Below are 22665 nucleotides of genomic sequence, written 5' to 3'. Positions count from 1 at the left end.
GATAATGCATGTTTGTGACTTCCAACCTTTTCAAATAGCAATGAGGACTTTTGTACACAAATGCATTCTTGAGTGAATCGAATCTAGCAATGTTTGTCAAATCATTACTGCTTTTGAAACCTAACTTTCAGATGAGTGTTGATCTGAACTTTTGAACTTTGCAGTTATTTATTTGTAAAAAATGTTTGGAATCATGTATGATTTTCGTTCCACTTCTCACGTGTACACCACTTTGTATTGGTCTTTCAATAAAATTGATTCATGTTTGTGGCTGTAATGTGACAAAATGTGGAAAAGTTCAAGGGGGCCGAATACTTTTGAAAGCCACTGTATATGAATAACTGCTTATTATTTTACTGGATCATTATTCTGACAATGACAAGACTGAAGCTACCTTTCCTCTGATAGGTATAATCTCACTGCCAAATTTAACATTTTCCTTAAAAAAATAAACCCTCTGAAAAGCCAGAGGTGTGGAAACACACTGACAGCCTGTTTCCTCTGTTTGGACTTTCCTTATGGCAGAGATGTCGATTTGTGTTGCCCTCTGGTGGTAACATGGAAAAACACACACTGAGCCTGAGGATTCACCGAAATGAAAACTGTTGGTATGCATGCGTTTGTTACAGGTTTCATTCATCCTCACACATTTAGTGTGTATGTGTTTCTGTTCATGACATCTATTTTCACCAGTTGATTATGTATCATATTAGAACAAGATAAGATTTAAAAATACAATCAGGAAGTCAGTAAAAAAGAAGTATAAGAAATCCACACAGCAAGTTTAAAATTTCAGTGTACCTAAACATCAGAAAACAGTGACTCCAAAAGTCCAAAAGTGAAAATTACACGTTTGAAGTAAATTTCAAAAAAATCTGTAGATGTCGTTGTTCAATAGAAAACAAATGGATGCTGTTTTAAAAATGTAGCAAAGCTGGAATAAAGCCAGAGGCAGCCGACGGAAACATCCCCACTGAGTCATTGTTCACATGTGAATGACTCATTACAGATGAATGCTGACTCTTTAACCATTTACAGTTTCCTTCTTCAAAGATGACGGTGGGACGTAAACAGATATTAGAAGATTGTGTTTGTGATGTGTGAGTGGTGATAAGATGTCCATAAAAAAGCTAAAAAGTAGATATATAATATCCAAACACGACATGTAAGTTTGACAAATAAACTATGAAAGTTGTTTAACAAGAAGTGTACACAGTTTGTATCTCAGCATCTATTAATTATTGGCATACAGGCTATAGTGTCCATTTGCCTTCAGTTGTGTCGTGAAGAGCTGCAAAGACAGAAACACAGTGTTGGTGAAGACACTCCTCTGGTCCTCTCTAAAGATATTCATGATACTCTTTTTCAAATTACTAAAAAATTTGATTTGCTTGAAAATTCTGAGACCAGGGTGAGAATATTAAAATAAATGCTGACTTTGGAGCCAAAAATGATTATTATCATAAACTACAATGAGACCTCATTGTAACACTTTGTAATGTGGCTTGTGACTAATTAAAGACTGCTAAATCTAGTTTTAGACTCACCTCGGTTTGTTCTGATCATTCCTTTGTCAGGTTTGGTGATGATGCTGTCATTAGAGAGCTGGAACACAGTTTTATCTCCTCCAGTCTTCAGCTGTGACTGATGAAACATTCAGATCGACACTCGTCTGGAAGGTCCCGTCATGGTTCGTGATGATCTCTCCTTCTCCATCTTTCCTCCAAAACATCACGACCCTGTTCGGCTAGAAAACTGTAGTGTGGCAGCTCACTGGAGAGGAAGGAGTCTTCTGGAGGAGAGCCACTGAGGAAAGAACTGGCGATACAGAGAGACTGACAGGATGAAAATAAAAGATTTGTGTTTATATGATCAAGATAGGATTTCATTGTTCAATATTGTGTGTTTAGTGGGTTAATAACTACTGGCAAATCTGAAAAAAATCTGGGCCAGACCTGTTTGCTATGTGGGTTTGTGACAACAGTCTGTGGCACTGGAGTAATCCATGTTAGAGTCTTCAGGTCCAAAGATATAAAGTCTTCTCCATCATAACCGTAGTGTTAATAACCAATAATGTCCCCGGTCATCATCCCATTCACAACCATCCCTCTGCTGAACTACGTGGACAACCTAGAGACTAGTAGAGTAAAGGAGTAAAATATCCCAGAGCACTCATCCATTAGAGATTAAAATAGAGAAAGTATTCTTTAATATGTGCGCAGATTGTCACTTTGTGCTTCTGTAAAAACCTGTATAGCTACAACTGTTTGACATCAAGCCAGGAAAAACATTTTTTCTGACGTGCCTCCAGTATGGTTAAAGCATTTCTTAAACTTGTTACTTTCGGATTTAAAGATCTGTTTACAGTTCTGTGTGCTGCTGTTCCAGTGATCGCCTAATACGGTGCTCATCCAGTCTTGCCTGAGCTACATTTTCTTGTCACGGTAAGCCATCTCTACTTCGTTAGGTAAAGCAGCAGCTACAAAATCTGGGAAATATGTAATTAAAAAAAAGTGTGAAATAACCCAAAATGTGTTTTATATTTTCTCCAAAATAGCCATCCTTTGCTTCGATTACTGCTTTGCACACTCTTGGGATTCTCTCAATGGGCTTCATGAGGTCGTCACCTGAAATGGAGTTCCCAGAGATGCTGAGCTTGAGATGCTGAGCCACTTGTTGGCCCCTTTTGCCTTCACTCTGTGGTCCATCTCATCCCAAACCATCTCATGACTGCGGAGACAGGACTCCATCACTCTCCTTCTCAGTCAAATAGCCCTTACACAGCCTGAAGGTGTGTTTGGGGTCACTGTCCTGTTGAAAAATAAATCATGGTCCAACTAAAAGCAAACTGGATGGGACAGTGTGTCGCTGCAGGATGCTGTGGTAGCCATGCTGTTTCAGTGTGCCTTCAATTTTGAATAAATCCCCGACAGTGTCACCAGCACACCTCCTCCTCCATGCTTGGAGGTGGGAGCAGGGGCGGATCTAGAGAAATTTTTTTAGGGTGGCATGAGGGTGGCAAAGAAATCAAATGGGGTGGCAAAATCAAAGCCTTTTTTCCCCAAACACATATGCAGGTGGTTACATATGGTTAAAATGATAAAATTCAAATGCATTAAGTATACATGTTTTTCATATAAATATAGTCTATAACTTAATTACTGTCTGTAGCCCACATAATTAAACACTTTAGTTACATAAAACATGAGTTTTGATCTTATGTACTGTATAGCCTGTATAATAAATAAATATGTAGCCCAATAAGTATAAAACCCAGAAAGCTACACAACATGGGGCGGTTTATTTACAAACACAAGTCTAACTTAAGTTTCACACTGTTTTTTGTTAGAAATCAATCACGTTGTTACAGCTTAAATTACACAAAATGTCAGAAATCTGCACTGTCACGAACAAACATTTAAACCTAATTTTTCATAATTTGTTGGATCTCTGAGGTCTGAAATACAACCGGCCATTTTTGACTCCTTTTGAGTTTACGTTTGTATTTCACCCTCAAATTGTTTCATTTTATTTTTCCCCCTTGCCTTGTTTGGTATCATTCTTTTCAGCTCAACTGAATTTAGTTGTTTTTTCACTGACATACTGCATTAGTATTACTGATCTGAAATCACACAAAGAACTTAAAATCCTAGTAGTATTTTTTTACTCTAAAAAAACCCCCACAGACATGTTGAGTAAATTTTTATAACTTGAAATGCAAATATAAATTGTACATTTTGTAAACATATACAACTATTTATCTAAAAATGCAGCCAATACACCTGCTGTTTCTTTCATTTTGTACAACCATTTGAAAATATTACTAAAACTAAAATGAGAGAACAATCAGGTGTTGCAATAAGATGCCCCACAAATGATGTGTGCCAGTAAAAAAAAAGTTTGTCCACCAAAAGACAGAGGAGAGCAGCACAGGGATAAACCTGCAGGCCTGACAGCAGGAGGTGTATCACTCCGCTAGTTTTCTACTTAGTGACAGTGTTTACACTGCAATGTGCCTTTGTGACATTCATTAGTGCCCTCACTGACACACAAAACAAAACGACTACACAACAGAACAACTACACAAGATAACACAACACACTAACTGTACACTCCACACTAAACGTCACAAATCTCCCACATCTAAAAACTCTCTCACTCGCTCGCTCTGTCTCGCTGCCGTTACCGTCACTCCCAAAACTCTCCCCTCTCCCTAAACAACCAACCAAATCCCACGTGTTGACTTTTTTTTTAAAAATTGGTTGACATGGTACATTTTTCCACCGATAGGAAAGAGGTGGCTTCTTTTCCTTTCTTTACTGTTTTCACGCTGTCCTTAGAAAACGCTTAAAATACACACACACACATAAAAAACGTGACGACAGTATTTAGAAAAAAGCGTGGATTATATATATATATATTATCATAACTCTGGATTTACTGGCCTGTAATTAAAATTTAAAAAATTTGAAGTCCGAACTTTCAATGTGGGCTGAAATAGAGACTCAGGGGCTGCAGCTTGTAAGTCATGTGATTTGGAGGTGCAGTGTGTCCGTGGACCACAGAGGGTTAATAACACTCAACTTCCTTCCATTTCCAGAGTGTAACATCCACCCACCTGTGTAAAATCCGAAATTCTCATGGTGTTGTTCAAAATGTGCTCTGGCACAATCATAAACATCACTTGCTACTGATAACAAGAAAAAAGCCGGTCCTGCTATGGGCTGAACCATTTGTTAATGGTGGAGGGGGGGAACACTATGCAAAATATTCAGTTTTAGCATTTATATTCACTGTTGACTGTAACTACGCTCAAACTGTTACTGCTATCTTATTTTAATAAACAATACTGTCATATGCAAACCTGGGGTGGCACTTGGGGTGGCAAGGGATCATTTTAGGGTGGCACTTGCCACCCCATGCCACCCTTCTAGATCCGCCCCTGGGTGGGAGCTATGCATGTAGAGACCATCCATTCACCTTTTCTGTGTCACACAAAAACACAGCGAGTGGAACAAAAGCTCCCAAATTTGGACTCATCAGACTGTGACCAAGTGGTCGGCAGGGTTATAAAAGAAATAGTAAAAACGACAACGCCACCTAGGGGAATTTCACCCCCAGGAAATATATATTTAAGAAAAATAGATAAAAGAGGCCGCACAGTGTTGTGGAAATGACAGTGGGGATCACTAGTCACTAGTGGGGATAGTTACAAAGCTTTCTTCGTTATGAATTAGCATACATGTTTTTTATTGAACATTTGAAGAACCAGCAACCCCCCCCCCCAGAAACTCTTGTAGAGGACATAAAGTCAGAGATAGAAACGACAAGGCGCAGGTGCATCTAGTACAGGTAGCGCTGCTGCAAAAACCCACAGCAGCCAGTGCAACAAATTCTGGATCCTTGGCTTTTAGTTAGCACTAGCAGCACATGCTGCGTCCGATGTGAGGACCTTTATGCTGCGCACTGTGACTCACAGCAATGCTCCCGGGTCAGCTCTGACTTTGTGTTAAACTAATCCTAAAGTAATAATAGCATTTCTAACCAGTAGCGGTTTTAGATGTGGAGTGCTTTATCTCTCCTTTAAGCTATTTGGCTGTTAGACTCTGATGGTCCATCACAGCAGAAATTAAATGGTAGATGAACTGGTTCTTATATAGCACTTTTCTACTCAGTAGCGGTTTTAGATACGGGCGACACGGGCGGTTGCCCGGGGCGGCATCGTGGTGGGGGGCGGCATAACGCCCTGTCATGCCTGCAGTTAGTGCAAAATGCGGCGGCACGATTTTTAACCGGTAGTAGGAAATTGGATCACATCACTCTTCTGGCTTCCTTGCATTGGCTTCCCATTGAATTTAGGGTTCGTTTTAAAGTCTTTTTATTGGTTTTTAAATCTTTAAATGGTCTGGCTCCTGTCTACTTATCTGATTTGCTGAAGCCACATGTTCCTCCTCGCTCGCTCCGTTCCGCTGAGCAGCTGTTGCTGTCGGTCCCTAAGTCGCGGCTGAAATGCAGAGGAGACCGAGCGTTTTCAATTGCGGCTCCGATGCTCTGGAATAACCTTCCTCTCCAAATTAGACAAGCGTCATCAGTGCAGGTCTTTAAGTCCAGATTGAAAACCTATTTTTATTCCCTGGCTTTTAACTCTGTAGGAAACTAACACCTTCTTATTTATTTTATTGTATGTAATGATTTTATGGTATTTTTAATTTGGTAGTTGTTTTGATCTCTGTTGTTCAGCACTTTGGTCTGCCTGGTGTGTTCTTAAAGTGCTATACAAATAAACGATGATGATGATGATAACGGGCATCGGCAAAAAAAAAATAAAAAAATTGTTCGTACTCATGCTGCGCGACGTCATGCCAGCGCATACTGGGAATGGCATAGGCACCGATCGGTTTTCTATCGCCCATTTGCTGGGAGTAAGGGCGCCCTCCGTTTGCGAGGTGCGCCTGCTGCTTGCTGCACAGGGAGGAGAGGGCGGGGCGGTGGGGGAGTCTCTTTCTGGCTGGAGCAGCATCTAATAACCAACTCGCAAAATAAAAGAAAATTAAAACAAACCATCAAACACGAAAACACCAGACATTATGATACAGACTTATAATTTGCAATAAGAGGGAGTCTTCGCCCAGGCCGCCAAACAGGCTAGGACCGCCACTGGTTGTAAAAGACAAAATGTATGGCTTTTTAAAGCGGAGTCAAATTCAAACGAGAATCTAACGACTGCCTGTCTCTCTCCAGTTCTTCCTTCAGTGTCTCTCCTTCAGAAGTCTTCCTCCTCTCCAGTCAGCTGCCACGCTACAGGTTTCTATCCTGACAGAGCCGTGATGTTCTGGAGGAAAGATGAAGAGGAGATTCATGAAGGTGTGGATCTGGGAGAGATCCTTCCCAACAATGATGGGACCTTTCAGACGAGTGTTGATCTCAGTGTTTCATCAGTCACACCTGAAGACTGGGAGAGGTACGACTGTGTGTTTCAGTTCTATAGTGTGAACAATGACATCATCACCAAACTGGACCGAGCAGTGATCAGGACCAATATGAGTAAGACTGGAGCATTTTTACACAGTAGTTATTAATACTACAGTATTAACGTAAAGCATCATACTGAGTTGGCACTCAGTAGTTCCACATAATCACTAGAATTATTTATTTAGAAGAGGACAACAAGATTCTCACCAAGCACTGTAATCATTCATCAATACAAGTTATTATAATACGTATAATGATATTAACATCAAAACCCTTGAAATGAATGGAATAAACTTTTTGTCTTGTGTACAAAAGACAGCAAACACAAATTACTCTCCTTTATGCATTTGTCTCTGACTCTGTGACTTCATGTTCCAGGTCTGTAGACCTGACCGCCCAATTATCTCTTCCTGTGTTATGTGTTATGTTGCTTGCTGTGTCTCCATGATCATCTTTTCACTCTAAACTTTCTCCCAGCTCGCTGTGGCAGATGAGCATGTCATGGCCTTGATTCTGTTTCTTCCTGTCAACTTTTCTTTTTTCTGCTCAGTTTTGCAAAGTGCTTTCACACAGAGTATTAACTGATTGATGTTTTCTTTCTATAATGGTGTAAGTTGCTTGAGACAATATTGGATATGTTGACCTTTTACCAATTTTACCACATTTACCAATCAAATCTCTAATAGTAACAACTCAATAAGATGGTTCACTGAAGAGGGGACACATGATAGATAACTGAAGTGAGCAAAAAGTAATGAGGTACCAACTGTGGAACTGATAAATCTTATTATTTCATTCAGAGATATAAGATGCATCAACTACCAGGTCCTTACTGATTTGTTCTTCACTTATTTTTAAGTAACAGCACAAATTTATTATTAAAGTCCTTCCATATTCTATTCAACAGAGAATCCCACTGACATTGGAGCTGCAATCGTTGTTCTAGTTATCGTTTCCATTGCAGTTGTGGTAATCGTGGCAGCCGTGGCAGCTGTGGCAGTCGTTACCAAAGAAGAAAGGTGAGATCTCAGTTGTGGAAATGCAGAGTTTATTTTTGAATTTGTGTTTTAATCCATACTCCCAAATTTGCACTTTTTAAATATATATACAGGCAGCTCAAAATCAAAACACACAAACAGGTTATAGAATTTGGCATTTAGTATGTGAAGAAGAAATATGTTCTTTTTGAATGCAGCTGTCCAAATCCCATAAATCCCATCCCACATATATAATATAGATAAAACATAAAAAGTTTATAAGTTAGACAGATTAAAAAAATGTTATATTTACTTTGTCACTTCATGTCATTTCTGATAATTATGTATTATTCATGGCTTTTTGCTAATGCTGCTTCTCTATATTTATCTTCTAACTGGTTTGACCGACACTGCTCACTTGTTGAGCGGGCAGTGTTGTAAACACAAAAAGATAATCACTTTGTATTATACCTTTAAAAAGGCTAGAACATATCAGACACAACAGTTCCAGACAGTAGATTGCCTTCGTGTGGCCGTCTTCACCACTTGGGGAAATGTTCCCACTCACCTCATGGAAACGCTTACATGCCACAATGAATTTTTGAAGTGATTAACAATAACGGTGGAGCTACTCATTATTGAGTTCATGTTTGGAACTTTGATTTCTGTTTTGGGGAGTTTATGGTTTTTTTTGCAGGTGTGGTCCTAAACTTCTGATCAGCTGTAAAACAGCCTGTTTCAGTTTAAGTGTTGTTTTCAATAAATTGTATGCTCAAAAAATGTTTTGTCTCACTCTCATTTCTTCTTGTTGCGTGTTGAAGCTCGACTTGGAACCTTGTGAAGATCCAACCATGGAAAATATGATTTTCTTTGCCATTTTTCAACTGGTCTTTAAACTTTTGATGGGGACTGTATGACAAGTCGCACTGACAAAAATCTGCTGTGAGCCCTAAAGGGAGCAGCCAAAAGATTTACAGAGTCTCTGCTGCCATTTCTTAGACTTAGGATGAAAACTTTTTTTTTTTTTTAAACAAATCAAGCTTTGAAGAAATGACAGCCATAAACCCATTTCCATTTCTGCTCTAACATTACTTACTACTCAAACATCCCCTTAGTTTTATTTTTGTCAGGGACCTGGATCTGAGCGACCCAGGGTCCATGAGCAGTTATGGACTGATATATGATGTATGTTTGCTCCACTGTGCTGCTGTTCTTGTGTTCTCCATGCTTGTATGTATAGGCAAGTGGGTGTGTCTGTGAGTGTGGCTGAGCACTGGGCTGTGTCCCAATTCAGGGTATGCACGCTTGAAGTACGCATTTCAAGTGCGATTACGTCACCGCCACGCGACGACGGCTGTCCCAATTCAAAGTGTACTTCAAATGCGTACTCCAAATGCGCCGTCGATTTCCCCAAATATCAAGCGTGGTCCGGTGCACGCTTCAGGGCCCCATATATCCCACAATCCATAGCGCGGCGGTGGGTGTGGATAATTTTACCCGCAAAATACGGCAGAAGGGAGCGGCGAAGAGTGAACTGTCAAAAGTAAGTACTGAATATTATGTCACTTATTTATGTGCGAATGTTTAAGAACATTAAAACATTACTGTTGGCCACATGTCGGCAAAGTTATGTGACATTAGTGATGTTTGTACTTTCAGCGGTAACTTGGTTTTAAAGCCTCTACTTCTAAATATACATATAGTTGACCTTAATCTTACAGAGAATGTGATGATTTTATGGATAATTAAAGTCAGTCATATATCCACAAACACAACAAGCTGAAAGTCAGTGATGCTGCTCGGTTTGCAGTCCTGAATATGACGGCACAAGCAGGATTCACTGCACTGTTAATCAGGCCCGGCCCTAACCAATCTGGCGCCCTAGGCAAGATTTTAGGTGGCGCCCCCCTACATCGGCAGTGTAGTGTGTACTCACAAGAAACCGAATAGCTTTGTCTTTGACCTTTTTTTTTTACTTAAAGAAAGCAAATTCACAATCAGAATAATTAACGAGATAAAAAAATATATGAATAAATAAATGAATACAAAAATAAAAAATGAATATATGAAATACAATAAATTTTACATACATAAACACAATAAAACGTGTCAACAAGTTGGATAAAATAAATTAAAAATACAATATAAATAAGGCACTGCACAAAACAAGATATTAAATAAACCAGTATGACTTTAACAACTATATTACAAAAAGGGATCCTACAGAGTTCTCTAGTTGTGCTTTTTAATACTGCATTAACTAGAATGACATACAAATTACTGTACACCACCCCTCATCAACCTCACATCACCTGCTACAGCCTTACTCTCCTAGTCTTTCTTGCAGCAAAGTCATCTACAACATCATCATATGACAACTGATTTGAGACCACATGATTTATGCTTATGATGGAAAGTCCACTGAGACGTTCTTGCATCATAGTAGATCTCAGGTAGGTTTTAATGAGTTTGAGCTTAGAGAAGCTTCTTTCAGCAGCAGCCACTGTAACAGGAAGAGTGGCAAAGATTCTCAGAGCAACCCACATGTTGGGGTAAATTTCTGCCAGCTTCTTCTCATGCAGGAAGGTCAAGAGTTCCATGTTTGTCATGTTCTTTGATGGCAATGGTGGGAAATTCTGCATTTCCATTGCAAGTTCTGTGCCATTAATGTCCGGCTGGCTGTCATGGGTCAGAGTAGTACTCAGTGTTTGGCACTGCTGTAGCAGCTCTTCTTTTGTAAGTTGTGGAAATTGAGGAGTACTCAAACTTGTTGTGCTGCTGAGGTGGAGGCAACAGGAACACCGCTTGATGCTGCTGCAAAACTGGTGGGTTGTGCTGCTGAGGTGGAGGCAACAGGAACACCGCTTGATGCTGCTGCAAAACTGGTGGGTTGTGCTGCTGAAGTGGAGGCAACAGGAAGACCGCTTGATGCTGCTGCATCATGGCTGGGTTGTGCTGCTGATGCTGCATCACTGGTGGGTTGTGCTGCTGAAGTGGAGGCAGCAGCGGTAGATGTGGTAGATGGCCCAGGGTGGGATTTAGAAACTTCAACAGTGCATCTGAAGAGAGGAGTATGTGACACCACTGTGTATTAAAGTCTAATAATAAAAACATATAATTCCAGGAATAAAATGAAATGATATAATATAAATGAAAAACCAAAGAGATATATGTATGATGTTAACTGATATGCAAATTAGATTAGATTCAATTTATTGTCATCATTACAGTGAAATGCTGAATAGCAGAATGCAAAGTAACAGTATAATATCATATGAGAATGTTATGTTATGATTATCTTTGACTGAATCACAGCAGTGCTCATATTAAAAACGGCATTCCTCTCATGTGATATTGCTTAATTAACATTAATGATGTGCACTTTAACAACTAGGGTTACAACTATAATATATACAGGGTGGAAAAGTGACTATTACCTGCAGGGTAAACGTTAGCTAACCAGAAGGCAATAACAATGTAAACAAAAACACCTGCTTAAAAGATGAATACAAATGAGGAATGGTGGGAAAGGTGGGAGTACTGTAATTACCTAACGTTACATTATTATTTTCCATAACAATTTAGCCCCTCCACAATATTAACTGACGTTAAAACAGTTAACTAGCTATTTATTGATTAGCAATTAGCGAATCATGTAACATTAGCTTAATGCTAAAAATTTAGGTTACTATCACATTCAGACAAATAATTTCATGTAGGCTAACGTTACCTACCTCTGTCTTTTTGTTTCTCCTCCTCTTCTTTTCTCTTTTTTCTTCCCTGGGCAGCTGACAATTTTGGCCGTTTTGACATCTTGTGTTGATTTTTTGATGTGGTGACGTCCAAAAGGAACCATGATACGGGAAGGAGGGGCGCACCGTGCGGGAGGGGGGGCGTAATGTTGTAACAAATAATATTTCTATTAAATAAGCTTTACTTTGCATTTTAATTAACGTGGGATTATTTTTTGTATTTACAAATAATTGTACCAACTTTTTTTTCTTTTCTTTTTTTCAACATTTGTGGCACTGGCGTGGCGCCCCCTGATGGACGGCGCCCTTAGCATTTGCCTATACGGCCTATGCCACGGGCCGGCCCTGCTGTTAATGTTAGCTGTGTTATATTGCTGCCTCTGTTCGGTGGTGTCGAGCCAAACGGACTTTAACGTGTGTTTGAACGAGCTGACGGTTCACTCGTTAAGCTGAAAGAAAGATGCTTTAATCACAGGAGTCACACATGTGTCCACTGGACCATCTGGAACTCTTCTTGTTTAGCACTCGTAATAACACAAACACTAAATCTTCCTTCTCTTGTGCTGTTTTGTAGCAGTGTGTACACCTGAGACTGTCACCTGTCTGTCTGTCCTGCACTCTCTCTCTGTTTCTTTCTCTCTGATTGTGGAATAAAAGTATGAACATGTATTTATAAGTTACACTTGTGTTTGAATCCTGCAGCTTATCACACATTTGATTTCCATGTGTGACAACTGCAAGTGTCCAGAGTGAGGACAGACTGAGGGACCCACTGCTGCACATCATCTGTGAGGCTTTGCACCCCTGATGATCCACCAGGACAAACTCAGCAGTGTGTGAGGAAGAGGAGGAGGAAGAGCCAGCACCAGCTGACAGATGGAGAGAATAGACAGACTGTTCCCTGTTTGTGAAGGACTGCTAGGAAAGTTTAAAATAACTAATTGTCTGTCCTGAATCAGTCTTATTAGGTAATGTTCAAATAATTTTATCATTCCAGTGTTTTCAGTGTGGGAGAAAGTACTCAGGGCCTTCAAGTTACACACTATGAAAGGCAGCAACAAGTTTAATATTCAGAAACCTAAAGTATGTATCAGCAGCAGAATGGAGCTAAAAATAAATGTTTGTTTCAGTTCTATGAAGCTTTGAGTATTTTGGATTAGTAGTACTGCTGTGTTTGTTGCATCATATTGCTGTAATTGTTTATATGCTTTATATATTCTGAGGTAAGTTGATCTATAGTGTTACATCATATTCTATAAGGATGTTATGTGTTTGTAGACTTTCTGCCCAGTTTGACCCATTTAGCAGAAGTCAGCCTGTTTAAGGCTCTGATATCTATTCTGTATGACTTAAAGCAGTTATGACATGCTCTGATTTTCTCACCCAATAAAGGAATATTTAATATATCAGTCTACTCTTCATTCTATCAGAAACAGTTTTCACAGCTCGTACATTTTCTTTTTACACATATATGTAAGCATTGAGCCAAATTTAGTAATGCCAACATATTGAAAGAACAATGTTTGTCTCTTATATATAATACATCTGTATATACACTGTCAGAGATACTTGTCTTTGAGTGAAGATTTAAGGTGATAGGAAATATAAATAACTGCAACTTGCATCTTTGACCCAGAGTTCAAGCTCATATATATATATATATATATATATATATATAATCTGACAATACATATAATATTGTCCATATTATATTAACATTACCACAGTGAGATGACTTTAGTCTCATGAATAACATTAGCTAATTATTATTTACTAACTAATCTTGAAATGACTGTTCAGTACAGAATGAAGCCCAACTATCATGTTTTACAGTCCTGTGGTCTCAACTAATCAAAGTGATGTCATGACAAAATGAATGACCAACAAAACATTTTTCTCCTTCATTTCTGTCACACAAAGCTGTATGAAACATTTCTCGCGCTTAGTATCATGGTTGCTAGGCAACCTGAACAGCGCGACGAAGGCTAGACCGTCCCATTTCACAAGCCTCTCACTTCCGCACTTCCTGTACTTGTAGTACGCACCGTACGTAGTACGCGTAGTGTGCGTACTTCAAGCGTGCAGACCCTGAATTGGGACACAGCCTGGGTTTCAGGCAGGCCTGGTAGGTGTGTCCCATCTGGAGGCTGGCCACGCCTGAAGCGGATGATCACACACCTGCAGCTAATGAAGCCTCATTGGGGAGCTACTTAAGAGTGTGGCCGCGCGCTCCTTGGTGCGGGATTGTTGTGTGAGACTCCACGTCAGTGGTCTTTGTGAGCCAAGTTAAGTGAGTGCATGCCTGCAGTGGTTGAGTGTCCTGATAGTTGCTTCTTTGTTATTTTATCCAGGAAGGAGCGTGGAAGACAAGAGCAGTGAGCACGGGGTGCCGGGACACACAGGAGTGGAAGAGCACGGACTTGTGGGTGGAAGACACGACAAGGGAGTCAAGGGAACACACGGGGACTTATTATTCTGTGGATTATTTACACCAGTGTAAATAAATGCACTGTTGGGTCCTTCTTCCTCACATCCCCACGGTTGGCCAGTGCTAACCGTGATAATTTGTGAGTCTACACAGTTATGAATCCACAGTACAAAGATAAATTCAAAACACAGTTTGCACTGAAATAATATACAAACACAGCCTTGTGTTTGCATTCAAGTAGTGAGCCATAAAATGTCCATTCAACAAGTCAGCGAAAAAATAGGGTGCACATCAATCAATAGTAAATAAAAAAACAAATGCATTAATGCTTCAATAATGTAAAGTCAAGGTCTTATAATTACGTCCTGTTTCAGGGTCCCCATTGTATTCCAGGTAATGGCTCTCTCCATTTCAACGCATAATCTACCAGAAGAACGAATGGTTATCACAAAGACTTTTAAAAATCTTCACCTTAATAGGATAGATCACATAAGAAAGAATAACAGAATAGATAGATAGATAGATAGATAGATAGATATAATTTTTATTTCGAACATGCAAATATAATTGAAATAACAACAGAAAAAACAAAAACAAAAAAAAACAAAAAAAACAAAACAAAACAAAAAAAACAAAACTTAAAAATCATCAAGTTTTCATGTATATATCTTTGTCTACAGAATGCGTGTGCTCGAAAAGGAGTAGGATGCTTTACTTACCAGATCGAAGAATTATGGAGAAATCTGAAACACAAAAAATTAATGTCTCTGTCCCCTTGTTGAACTCTCTCCTACCACACTTGGAGGTTTATAAAAACATTTATTCTAATACTGTTTCCACTTTGATTGTAATCTTAACACTTTTCCCTTGTTGTGTGAAAGTACTGAAATATACAGGAAATGATGCTCCAGCCTGAACAACATTATGTTCAATTATAGTTAAACAAAAGTATAACTTCTGTCAACATAACCCTTATAAGACTACATATCAGAATATAATGTAAACATCAGGTAGGCAACAATACATGACATACATTATTATACCATGTCATTATTTAACAAAAATGCAGAAGCAGTCCTGTGAAAATCTAAGTACACCCTTACTGCTTTAATAGGAGTTAAGATAGTAAGTAACAGCCAGATGCTGCTAATTAAATACATGTGATTAACCGATTATAAGTAAGTGTGAACACCTATCAAAGCAGAACAATTTTTTCAGATTGCTGGTCTGGAACATTCATTGTCAATCATTTTATTCTGTTCATTCACTGTATTGTGGGAAACCATTGCCAAGCTTTGCAATGTGTGGACATTCTAGCAGATTCACTAGAAGGGCAAATGGTGTGTAAGGTTGTGGCGTAGACCCAGATGCAGACAAGGAAAACCATTAACTTAACTGAAACTAACTTATATTGTAGTTGTGGCAGCAAACAGATAATGCTGTAGGAAACGCAAGTTCAATAATCCAAAAAATAGCATGGAGCAACGCAAGGACCAACAAACAGTACAAAACCACAATGAACAGTTGGAGATAGAGAGAATAAATAGAGTCATAGGACAACAAGCAGATGGCCAATAGGTGGGAAAACAGCTGACAACAATTAAGGAGGACAAGACATGGAAAAATTAAACAGCACACAGGGAACAAAGACTAAAAAAATAAAATGGGAAATAACAAAAAACGGAAACACAAACAGGGGCGACGATGACTTGACAATGGGAACAGAGAACTGCTGATAACTGTAATAAGGAATTAATACAAACCAGAAGTCAAGAACACAACCCAGCTAATCATGGTATTAAGAATAGAGATCAAAACACAAATTGTCACTCTAAGGGGAACTAGAAACAAACACAAAGGAGAAAACAGTCTAAGCAAAAGCATAATATTAAACCAAGCCTAAATTAGTTAAAACAGAGAACAGACAGAAATTGTAAGAATGGAAAACGCTGGTTGAAAACCCAGGATCATGACGCTGTGCCATGTTCACACAAAAACAAACAAACAAACCAAGAGCTAGATTTTTTACAGGCCTCAGTTACCATTCTAATGTTAAAGCTGATAACAAAACAATTAGAAAAAGACCGAACAAATAGTTTTAAAGGATTACCAGGAGATAGTCTCTTCTCATTAAAAAGGGTAAAACAGCAGAACTTAGGTTTTCAGTGCTTAGGACAGATAAAACTCTGGCTCTCTTCCATAATGTGTCTTCTGGCCCGTTTCCCTCTGTTTGTCCCCACCCTCAACTGGTTGCAGCAGATAACTGCCCCTTCCTGAGTTTGGTTCTTCCTGTCAAAAATGTGTTTTTTTCTTCCCAATGCCACCAAATGCTTATTCATAGGTTGTTGACAGATTTTAGGGGTTTCCTCTGTATTATTTTGAGGTCTCTGTCTTACAACATAAAGCGGGCTGAGTGTTGTTGTGACTTGGTGCTATATGAAAACAGTTGAATTGAACTGACATATGTCATGTTGTGTTGTTCATCTCACATTGAACAACCAAATGTTAATTTTTGTACTGACCTGAGGTTGTATTTATATAATGTATATAATGTGAAGATTTGAGTTAAATGTTTTGTTTGCTTACCAGTATTCGTTTTATAAAAGTGAACTCCAGTTAAACAACAAAGGATGAGAGCAAGAACCAGTGCAGCGATGGGGGAGTACTTCAAAGTCTCCAAGTCCTCTGGAAAAATAAAGAAAGTTTTTACTCAGTTTTTATTTCAAATGAATGTAACTCATGCTTACTCTTTTGATTGCTTTCGTCAACTGGAATCGCAGGCACAAACAAACAAACAAACAAAGTGTTAATCACCATATCCAGTCTTCAAAAATATATAATGACTTAAGTCTTGACATCAAATTTATGTTATACTGCAGATAGTCACCACAGGTTTGGTTCAATTCATATCTGATTCATCATTAAAGTTTTTCTGTTGAAATAATTTTAATTTGGGGTATTTTAAACTGATGAAAATTCTATAAATGATTGTAGATGGCAAACAAACTCAAACCACGATTTTAAACCTTAGATATAAAAAGTTAAACCAACAACTGAACAACAAATTAAATCTAACTCTCTTTAATATTTTAATATATGTTTGTTCTTTTAACTTTTCTTTCACAACATCATTAATGCTTTGGATTTAGATGAACTGTTTTTGGGTGGTAAACTGAATCAATAAAATGTTATAATCGTTTAATGAAAATACCATATACACATCACCTGTAATCTTGTACACGATGAAAACAAGGACTATGATGAGCAGAACAAAAAAAAACCCCACGAAAACTTCAAGGTAATAATCATTGTTCTCTTCGGGACTTGTACAGATTAAATAATCTGGAAAGACAAGACATCCATCAATCCAAAGTTGTGTATCTGTATAGATGTATAACAGTTATTACATCCACACTAAATGCTTTTCTATTTGTCTGCTGGTCTACTTCTTTGCCTAGGATTTATAATGAAAACATGAAGCATGTAGATTTCTTAGGTTTAAAGTTATTACTTTCCCAAGATCTGGTCCTGAACACACACACTAAATCCATTATTTTGGGTTCACTCTTACCTCTGTTGCTCTTGATCACTTTTTGGTCCAGTTTGATGATGATGTCTTCTTTGACAGCAGAAAGCTGAAACACACAGTCATACCTTGACCAGTCCTCAGATGTGACTGATGAAAGTTTTAGGACTACATTAATTTGGAACGTCCTGTCCTGATTAGGGTATATCTGTTCACGGTCCGTGAATTGATAAAGTTTTTTTCCATCTTTCCTCCAGAACATGACGGCTCGGTCAGGATAGAAACCTGTAGCGTGGCAGCTGACTGAAGAGGAGGGAGTCTTCTGGAGGAGAGACACTGAGGGCCAGTCTAAAGAGACCAAAATAAGGCATTATACCTTAATAGAGAACAGCTTTGTGTTTTGCATATATATTCCTTCATTCCTTTCATTTGAAATGAAAGGAAATGAAAGGAATAGGCCCTGTAGATATTGTTTCCCCAAAACAGCGTTATGTGATGGAAACCTACCTGTTCGTTGTAGAAAATATTTTCCATAGTCCAGATACTGTTTCAGCCATTTAGAACACACGTTTGTGAGGTAATGGTTAATATCTGCTATTCTAATTTGCTGATTGTCTAACTTGTGTTTGACAATGCTAGCACAAGGAGTTGAAATGAGCCATGTCTGTGTCTCCTGGTTAAATTCCATAAGGTCTTCTCCATCATAACCATATCGATCAAAACTTTTGACCTCTTCAGTCTCATTGTCCCATTCACATCCATACATTCTCTGAAGGGTGTGAACACCTGAGGGACAGAAGGAAGAAAGAAAGAAGATATCAAACCAAGCTTGTTCTGCTTGGGCAAAGCAAAAGCTTCTGAACATTTTAGCTTTACAACAATACCTTCAGTTTGGCTGCAACTCCTTCTCAATACATTTAATGTGTCTTTAAAAAATGTTGACTATGAAGACACTCTTGAGTGTACAAGTCGTTGTGTTCTTGATTGCTTTTCATGAATTCTTTAAGCCAGTTTGGTTTTGGTTCTGCTTTGTTAAGGTTGGTGTTGCAGTGCACCAGCTCAGTTTCATCAGCCCACAGGACACCCACAAAGTCTTGGACTCCAGATGATTCAATGAAAATCAACTTCAGGGAGTGTTTCACTGCATGAAATAAATAAATAAATAAAAATAATATAGATTTGAGGTTGTTTTATATGTTTATTTCCATTTTGCTTAAGAAAAACAAGACTGCAATATTTCTCCTGTTTTAAGAATAGTATTTATTTTAAATATCTAAAAGTAATTTCAATATATTTCCTCGTTCAAGAAATCAGCAACACACACACACACACACACACACACAAGAATATTCAGCTAAAACAAAATTATGTCTCCCGTTCTCGTCTGATCTCATCTTGAAGTGGCATTAGTCACTTATTGCTGTGCTCAGTAAAAGATGATTCTGATACGAAAAGCTTGTTTTTAACTTTACTGTAAATGTATAAAGCGTCAGTTTTGTTTTCTCCTGAGAACCATTCTAGTGTGTGAATTAAAGATATATCAATATTATTGTCATTGCATAAATGTTTTTAATTCTAGGAAATAACAAGCATTTGTGTATGCAGGTATTTTAAATTTTGCAGTTTACGCCGACGATTTTTGTAATTACCACAAATGAAAGTGAAAGTAGTTAGATGTCCTCTCCGTGTAAAACTCACAGTTTCAATTCCAAGAGACAGTTTTAAAAAATTACATAAAATACGAGCTTACCTGGAGATACTACATGACTCAAGAGGGAGAACGCCGCAATAAAGTGAATATCATTACTGCAGTTTCTTGGTGACTTCCAATGGTGACATCTGTTTATCTGGGAAGTCGGTGCATTTTTCAGAACTTGTCTCGATACTTCTCCCAACTAATCAAGTATAATACAACTCAAATAGTAATACTCGAGTAACATTACTTGAGTATGTGAGTAAGTTGTGGATGGCGCAGGACAAGAAGGTAACGTACTTGGTATCAGTGGCGGTTTTTGATATCGGCGACAGTTGCCCAGTGCGTCACCGTGTCTGCCAGAAAGTGATTGCCCTCCGCGGGAGCGCGCGCAGCCGCTTAAAGCTGCAGCGCCCGGATTACTTGCGTTGACAGCTACTTCCGTGCAACTGATATAACGTGGAAAAAACCCCAAACACATTTATAACTTTGTTGTTAGTCAAAGGTATGCATTTATGGAACTTTAACGTTAAGGTTATGTGATTGTAATCACAGATGCATGTCCATCAACTATCAGGTGCTTTCTGATTTGTTCCTCACATTGCAGGTGTGGCATTTGTTTATTTCAAAATTAAGGAAGTCGTGAAATCTCAAATGGGGAAACACTGTATTTAGTTTATTTAGTTTCTGTTTTAATCCATACTGAGGAATTTAGCATAGGTCCAAACACACACAGTTTGAAATAAGTCTAAGTCTCAGAGCTACAGTGAAATGACTGTATAACAGTAGACTGAAGATCGTACAGGACATGATCATGTCTTCTATCTTTAATATCTGCATCTATGACATGGATGAGTAAAGAGCTGCAGGTCTCCAAAGCTACTTAGAACAGGAACAGGATTTTTCACTTCTGTTTTCTTGTGGTATGTACTGTCCTTTGATTGTCCATAGTCTGTATCCTCAATAAAAAAAGAGAAAGAAAATCACCAGATTCTTCCAGTAGTTGGTCACAATTTTCTTGTCATTGTTGTGTTATTGTTGCATTTCCCAATTCATTAAAATTAACCCCTGATAGTTCACATTAAATTCTCAGTGCATTCTTCTTCTGGGTAACTCAGAGTACATATGTGCAAACCTTCATCTTAAATTGATGTCATATTTTAATCAGACTTAATAAGATCAATGTTTACATCATACAAACTAAATAAATAATTAAAAATTAAAAATAATCATGTGTTGCTTAAGTGAATTTCTCAATGGGCTGTATGATTCAATGTAGCTGCAATTACATTTAAAACTAATATACTTCATAAAAGACAAAAATGTCTGTTAAATATGCATTTAACATATTTAATGTTCTTCTATTTTGAGTATAATATACAGGGAGTGCAGAATTATTAGGCAAGTTGTATTTTTGAGGAATAATGTCATTATTGAACAACAACCATGTTTTCAATGAACCCAAAAAACTCATTAATATCAAAGCTGAATGTTTTGGAAGTAGTTTTTAGTTTGTGTTTAGTTTTAGCTATTTTAGGGGATATCTGTGTGTGCAGGTGACTATTACTGTGCATAATTATTAGGCAACTTAACAAAAACAAATATATACCCATTTCAATTATTTATTTTTACCAGTGAAACCAATATAACATCTCCACATTCACAAATATACATTTCTGACATTCAAAAACAAAACAAAAACAAATCAGCGACCAATATAGCCACCTTTCTTTGCAAGGACACTCAAAAGCCTGCCATCCATGGATCCTGTCAGTGTTTTGATCTGTTCACCATCAACATTGCGTGCAGCAGCAACCACAGCCTCCCAGACACTGTTCAGAGAGGTGTACTGTTTTCCCTCCTTGTAAATCTCACATTTGATGATGGACCACAGGTTCTCAATGGGGTTCAGATCAGGTGAACAAGGAGGCCATGTCATTAGTTTTTTCTTCTTTTATACCCTTTCTTGCCAGCCACGCTGTGGAGTACTTGGACGCGTGTGATGGAGCATTGTCCTGCATGAAAATCATGTTTTTCTTGAAGGATGCAGACTTCTTCCTGTACCACTGCTTGAAGAAGGTGTCTTCCAGAAACTGGCAGTAGGACTGGGAGTTGAGCTTGACGCCATCCTCAACCCGAAAAGGCCCCACAAGCTCATCTTTGATGATACCAGCCCAAACCAGTACTCCACCTCCACCTTGCTGGCGTCTGAGTCGGACTGGAGCTCTCTGCCCTTTACCAATCCAGCCACGGGCCCATCCATCTGGCCCATCAAGACTCACTCTCATTTCATCAGTCCATAAAACCTTAGAAAAATCAGTCTTGAGATATTTCTTGGCCCAGTCTTGACGTTTCAGCTTGTGTGTCTTGTTCAGTGGTGGTCGCTTTCAGCCTTTCTTACCTTGGCCATGTCTCTGAGTATTGCACACCTTGTGCTTTTGGGCACTCCAGTGATGTTGCAGCTCTGAAATATGGCCAAACTAGTGGCAAGTGGCATCTTGGCAGCTGCACGCTTGACTTTTCTCAGTTCATGGGCAGTTATTTTGCGCCTTGGTTTTTCCACACGCTTCTTGCGACCCTGTTGACTATTTTGAATGAACGCTTGATTGTTCGATGATCACGCTTCAGGAGCTTTGCAATTTTAAGACTGCTGCATCCTCTGCAAGATATCTCACTATTTTTGACTTTTCTGAGCCTGTCAAGTCCTTCTTTTGACCCATTTTGCCAAAGGAAAGGAAGTTGCCTAATAATTATGCACACCTGATATAGGGTGTTGATGTCATTAGACCACACCCTTCTCATTACAGAGATGCACATCACCTAATATGGTTAATTGGTAGTAGGCTTTCAAGCCTATACAGCTTGGAGTAAGACAACATGCATGAAGAGGATGATGTGGACAAAATACTCATTTGCCTAATAATTCTGCACTCCCTGTATATCTGCATTATGTTTTAAAACAGGAAATAATAGACCTTTATCAGGTTTAAGAAAGCATTTGTTTTAAATCGGGGTTGTATCTACTGGGGTATTATTATTTTGATAAGTCAAAATCAAGTAAAAAAAAAACTACCTGCAAAGTAATAAAGCTGATGAAAAAAATAGTTTTGATACTTTAACATAAAGCTTTCATTTTAATAGTGTTTTGTAAGCGGAGTTGTGGGCGGCTCTTGACCGCAGTCTCCAGGATAGGATGTGATGTTTCACATGCACTTTGATATCATAAATCAACGCTACCTCTGTCACGTAAATGAAACCCTGAGCTAAATTAGAACAATAGCCCACTGCTTTGGTCCTATAATCCAAATAAAGTTACA

General features: G+C 38.5%; 2 protein-coding genes across 6 annotated transcripts; both read right to left on the bottom strand.

Annotated features, from left to right (window-relative positions):
- Positions 1 to 763: 763 nt before the first annotated feature.
- Positions 764 to 19718, bottom strand: LOC116330536 (major histocompatibility complex class I-related gene protein-like). Of its 5 annotated transcripts, XR_005610570.1 has the most exons (10): positions 19406 to 19718; positions 18540 to 18796; positions 18163 to 18441; positions 17701 to 18003; positions 17355 to 17471; positions 16716 to 16814; positions 14849 to 14872; positions 14492 to 14552; positions 1548 to 1835; positions 764 to 1291 (listed from the first exon to the last, which is right to left on the bottom strand). XR_005610570.1 is itself a non-coding variant. In XM_039607604.1 (8 exons), the coding sequence occupies exons 3-8, from the start codon at positions 18419 to 18421 to the stop codon at positions 14587 to 14589; spliced, it is 816 nt and encodes a 271-aa protein (XP_039463538.1). In that variant the 5' UTR covers positions 18422 to 18441; positions 18540 to 18796; positions 19406 to 19718; the 3' UTR covers positions 13931 to 14586. The 5 variants fall into 5 exon arrangements, 2 of the variants coding, with proteins under 2 accessions (XP_039463538.1, XP_039463539.1); XR_005610573.1 differs by lacking the exons at positions 764 to 1291; positions 1548 to 1835; positions 19406 to 19718 and adding an exon at positions 19305 to 19342 and having other exon boundaries at positions 13931 to 14552; XM_039607604.1 differs by lacking the exons at positions 764 to 1291; positions 1548 to 1835 and having other exon boundaries at positions 13931 to 14600.
- Positions 10632 to 11801, bottom strand: LOC120436741 (carboxypeptidase Y-like). Its single transcript, XM_039607602.1, has 2 exons — positions 11684 to 11801; positions 10632 to 11008 (listed from the first exon to the last, which is right to left on the bottom strand). Exons 1-2 carry the CDS (start codon positions 11760 to 11762, stop codon positions 10632 to 10634), a joined length of 456 nt encoding a protein of 151 aa, XP_039463536.1. The 5' UTR covers positions 11763 to 11801.
- Positions 19719 to 22665: the final 2947 nt, after the last annotated feature.

This window comes from Oreochromis aureus, unplaced genomic scaffold, assembly GCF_013358895.1.
Source record: "Oreochromis aureus strain Israel breed Guangdong unplaced genomic scaffold, ZZ_aureus HiC_scaffold_102, whole genome shotgun sequence".
In the NCBI taxonomy this organism is placed as follows: Eukaryota; Metazoa; Chordata; class Actinopteri; order Cichliformes; family Cichlidae; genus Oreochromis; species Oreochromis aureus.
The sequence above is the reverse complement of the archived record's forward strand: the minus strand, read 5'-3'. Positions and strand labels throughout refer to the sequence as shown.

Bases quoted from the DNA above. Each gene is read 5' to 3' on its own strand.
- LOC120436741 (XM_039607602.1), bottom strand. From the start codon at position 11,762: ATGTCAAAACGGCCAAAATTGTCAGCTGCCCAGGGAAGAAAAAAGAGA. The intron at 11,009-11,683 runs GTAGGTAACGTT...TCCTCTCTTCAG, and splicing joins GGAGAAACAAAAAGACAGAG to ATGCACTGTTGAAGTTTCTA.
- LOC116330536 (XM_039607604.1), bottom strand. From the start codon at position 18,421: ATGTATGGATGTGAATGGGACAATGAGACTGAAGAGGTCAAAAGTTTT. The intron at 17,472-17,700 runs GTAAGAGTGAAC...TTGTCTTTCCAG, and splicing joins AGTGATCAAGAGCAACAGAG to ATTATTTAATCTGTACAAGT. The intron at 16,815-17,354 runs GTGATGTGTATA...TTATTTTTCCAG, and splicing joins CATCGTGTACAAGATTACAG to AGGACTTGGAGACTTTGAAG.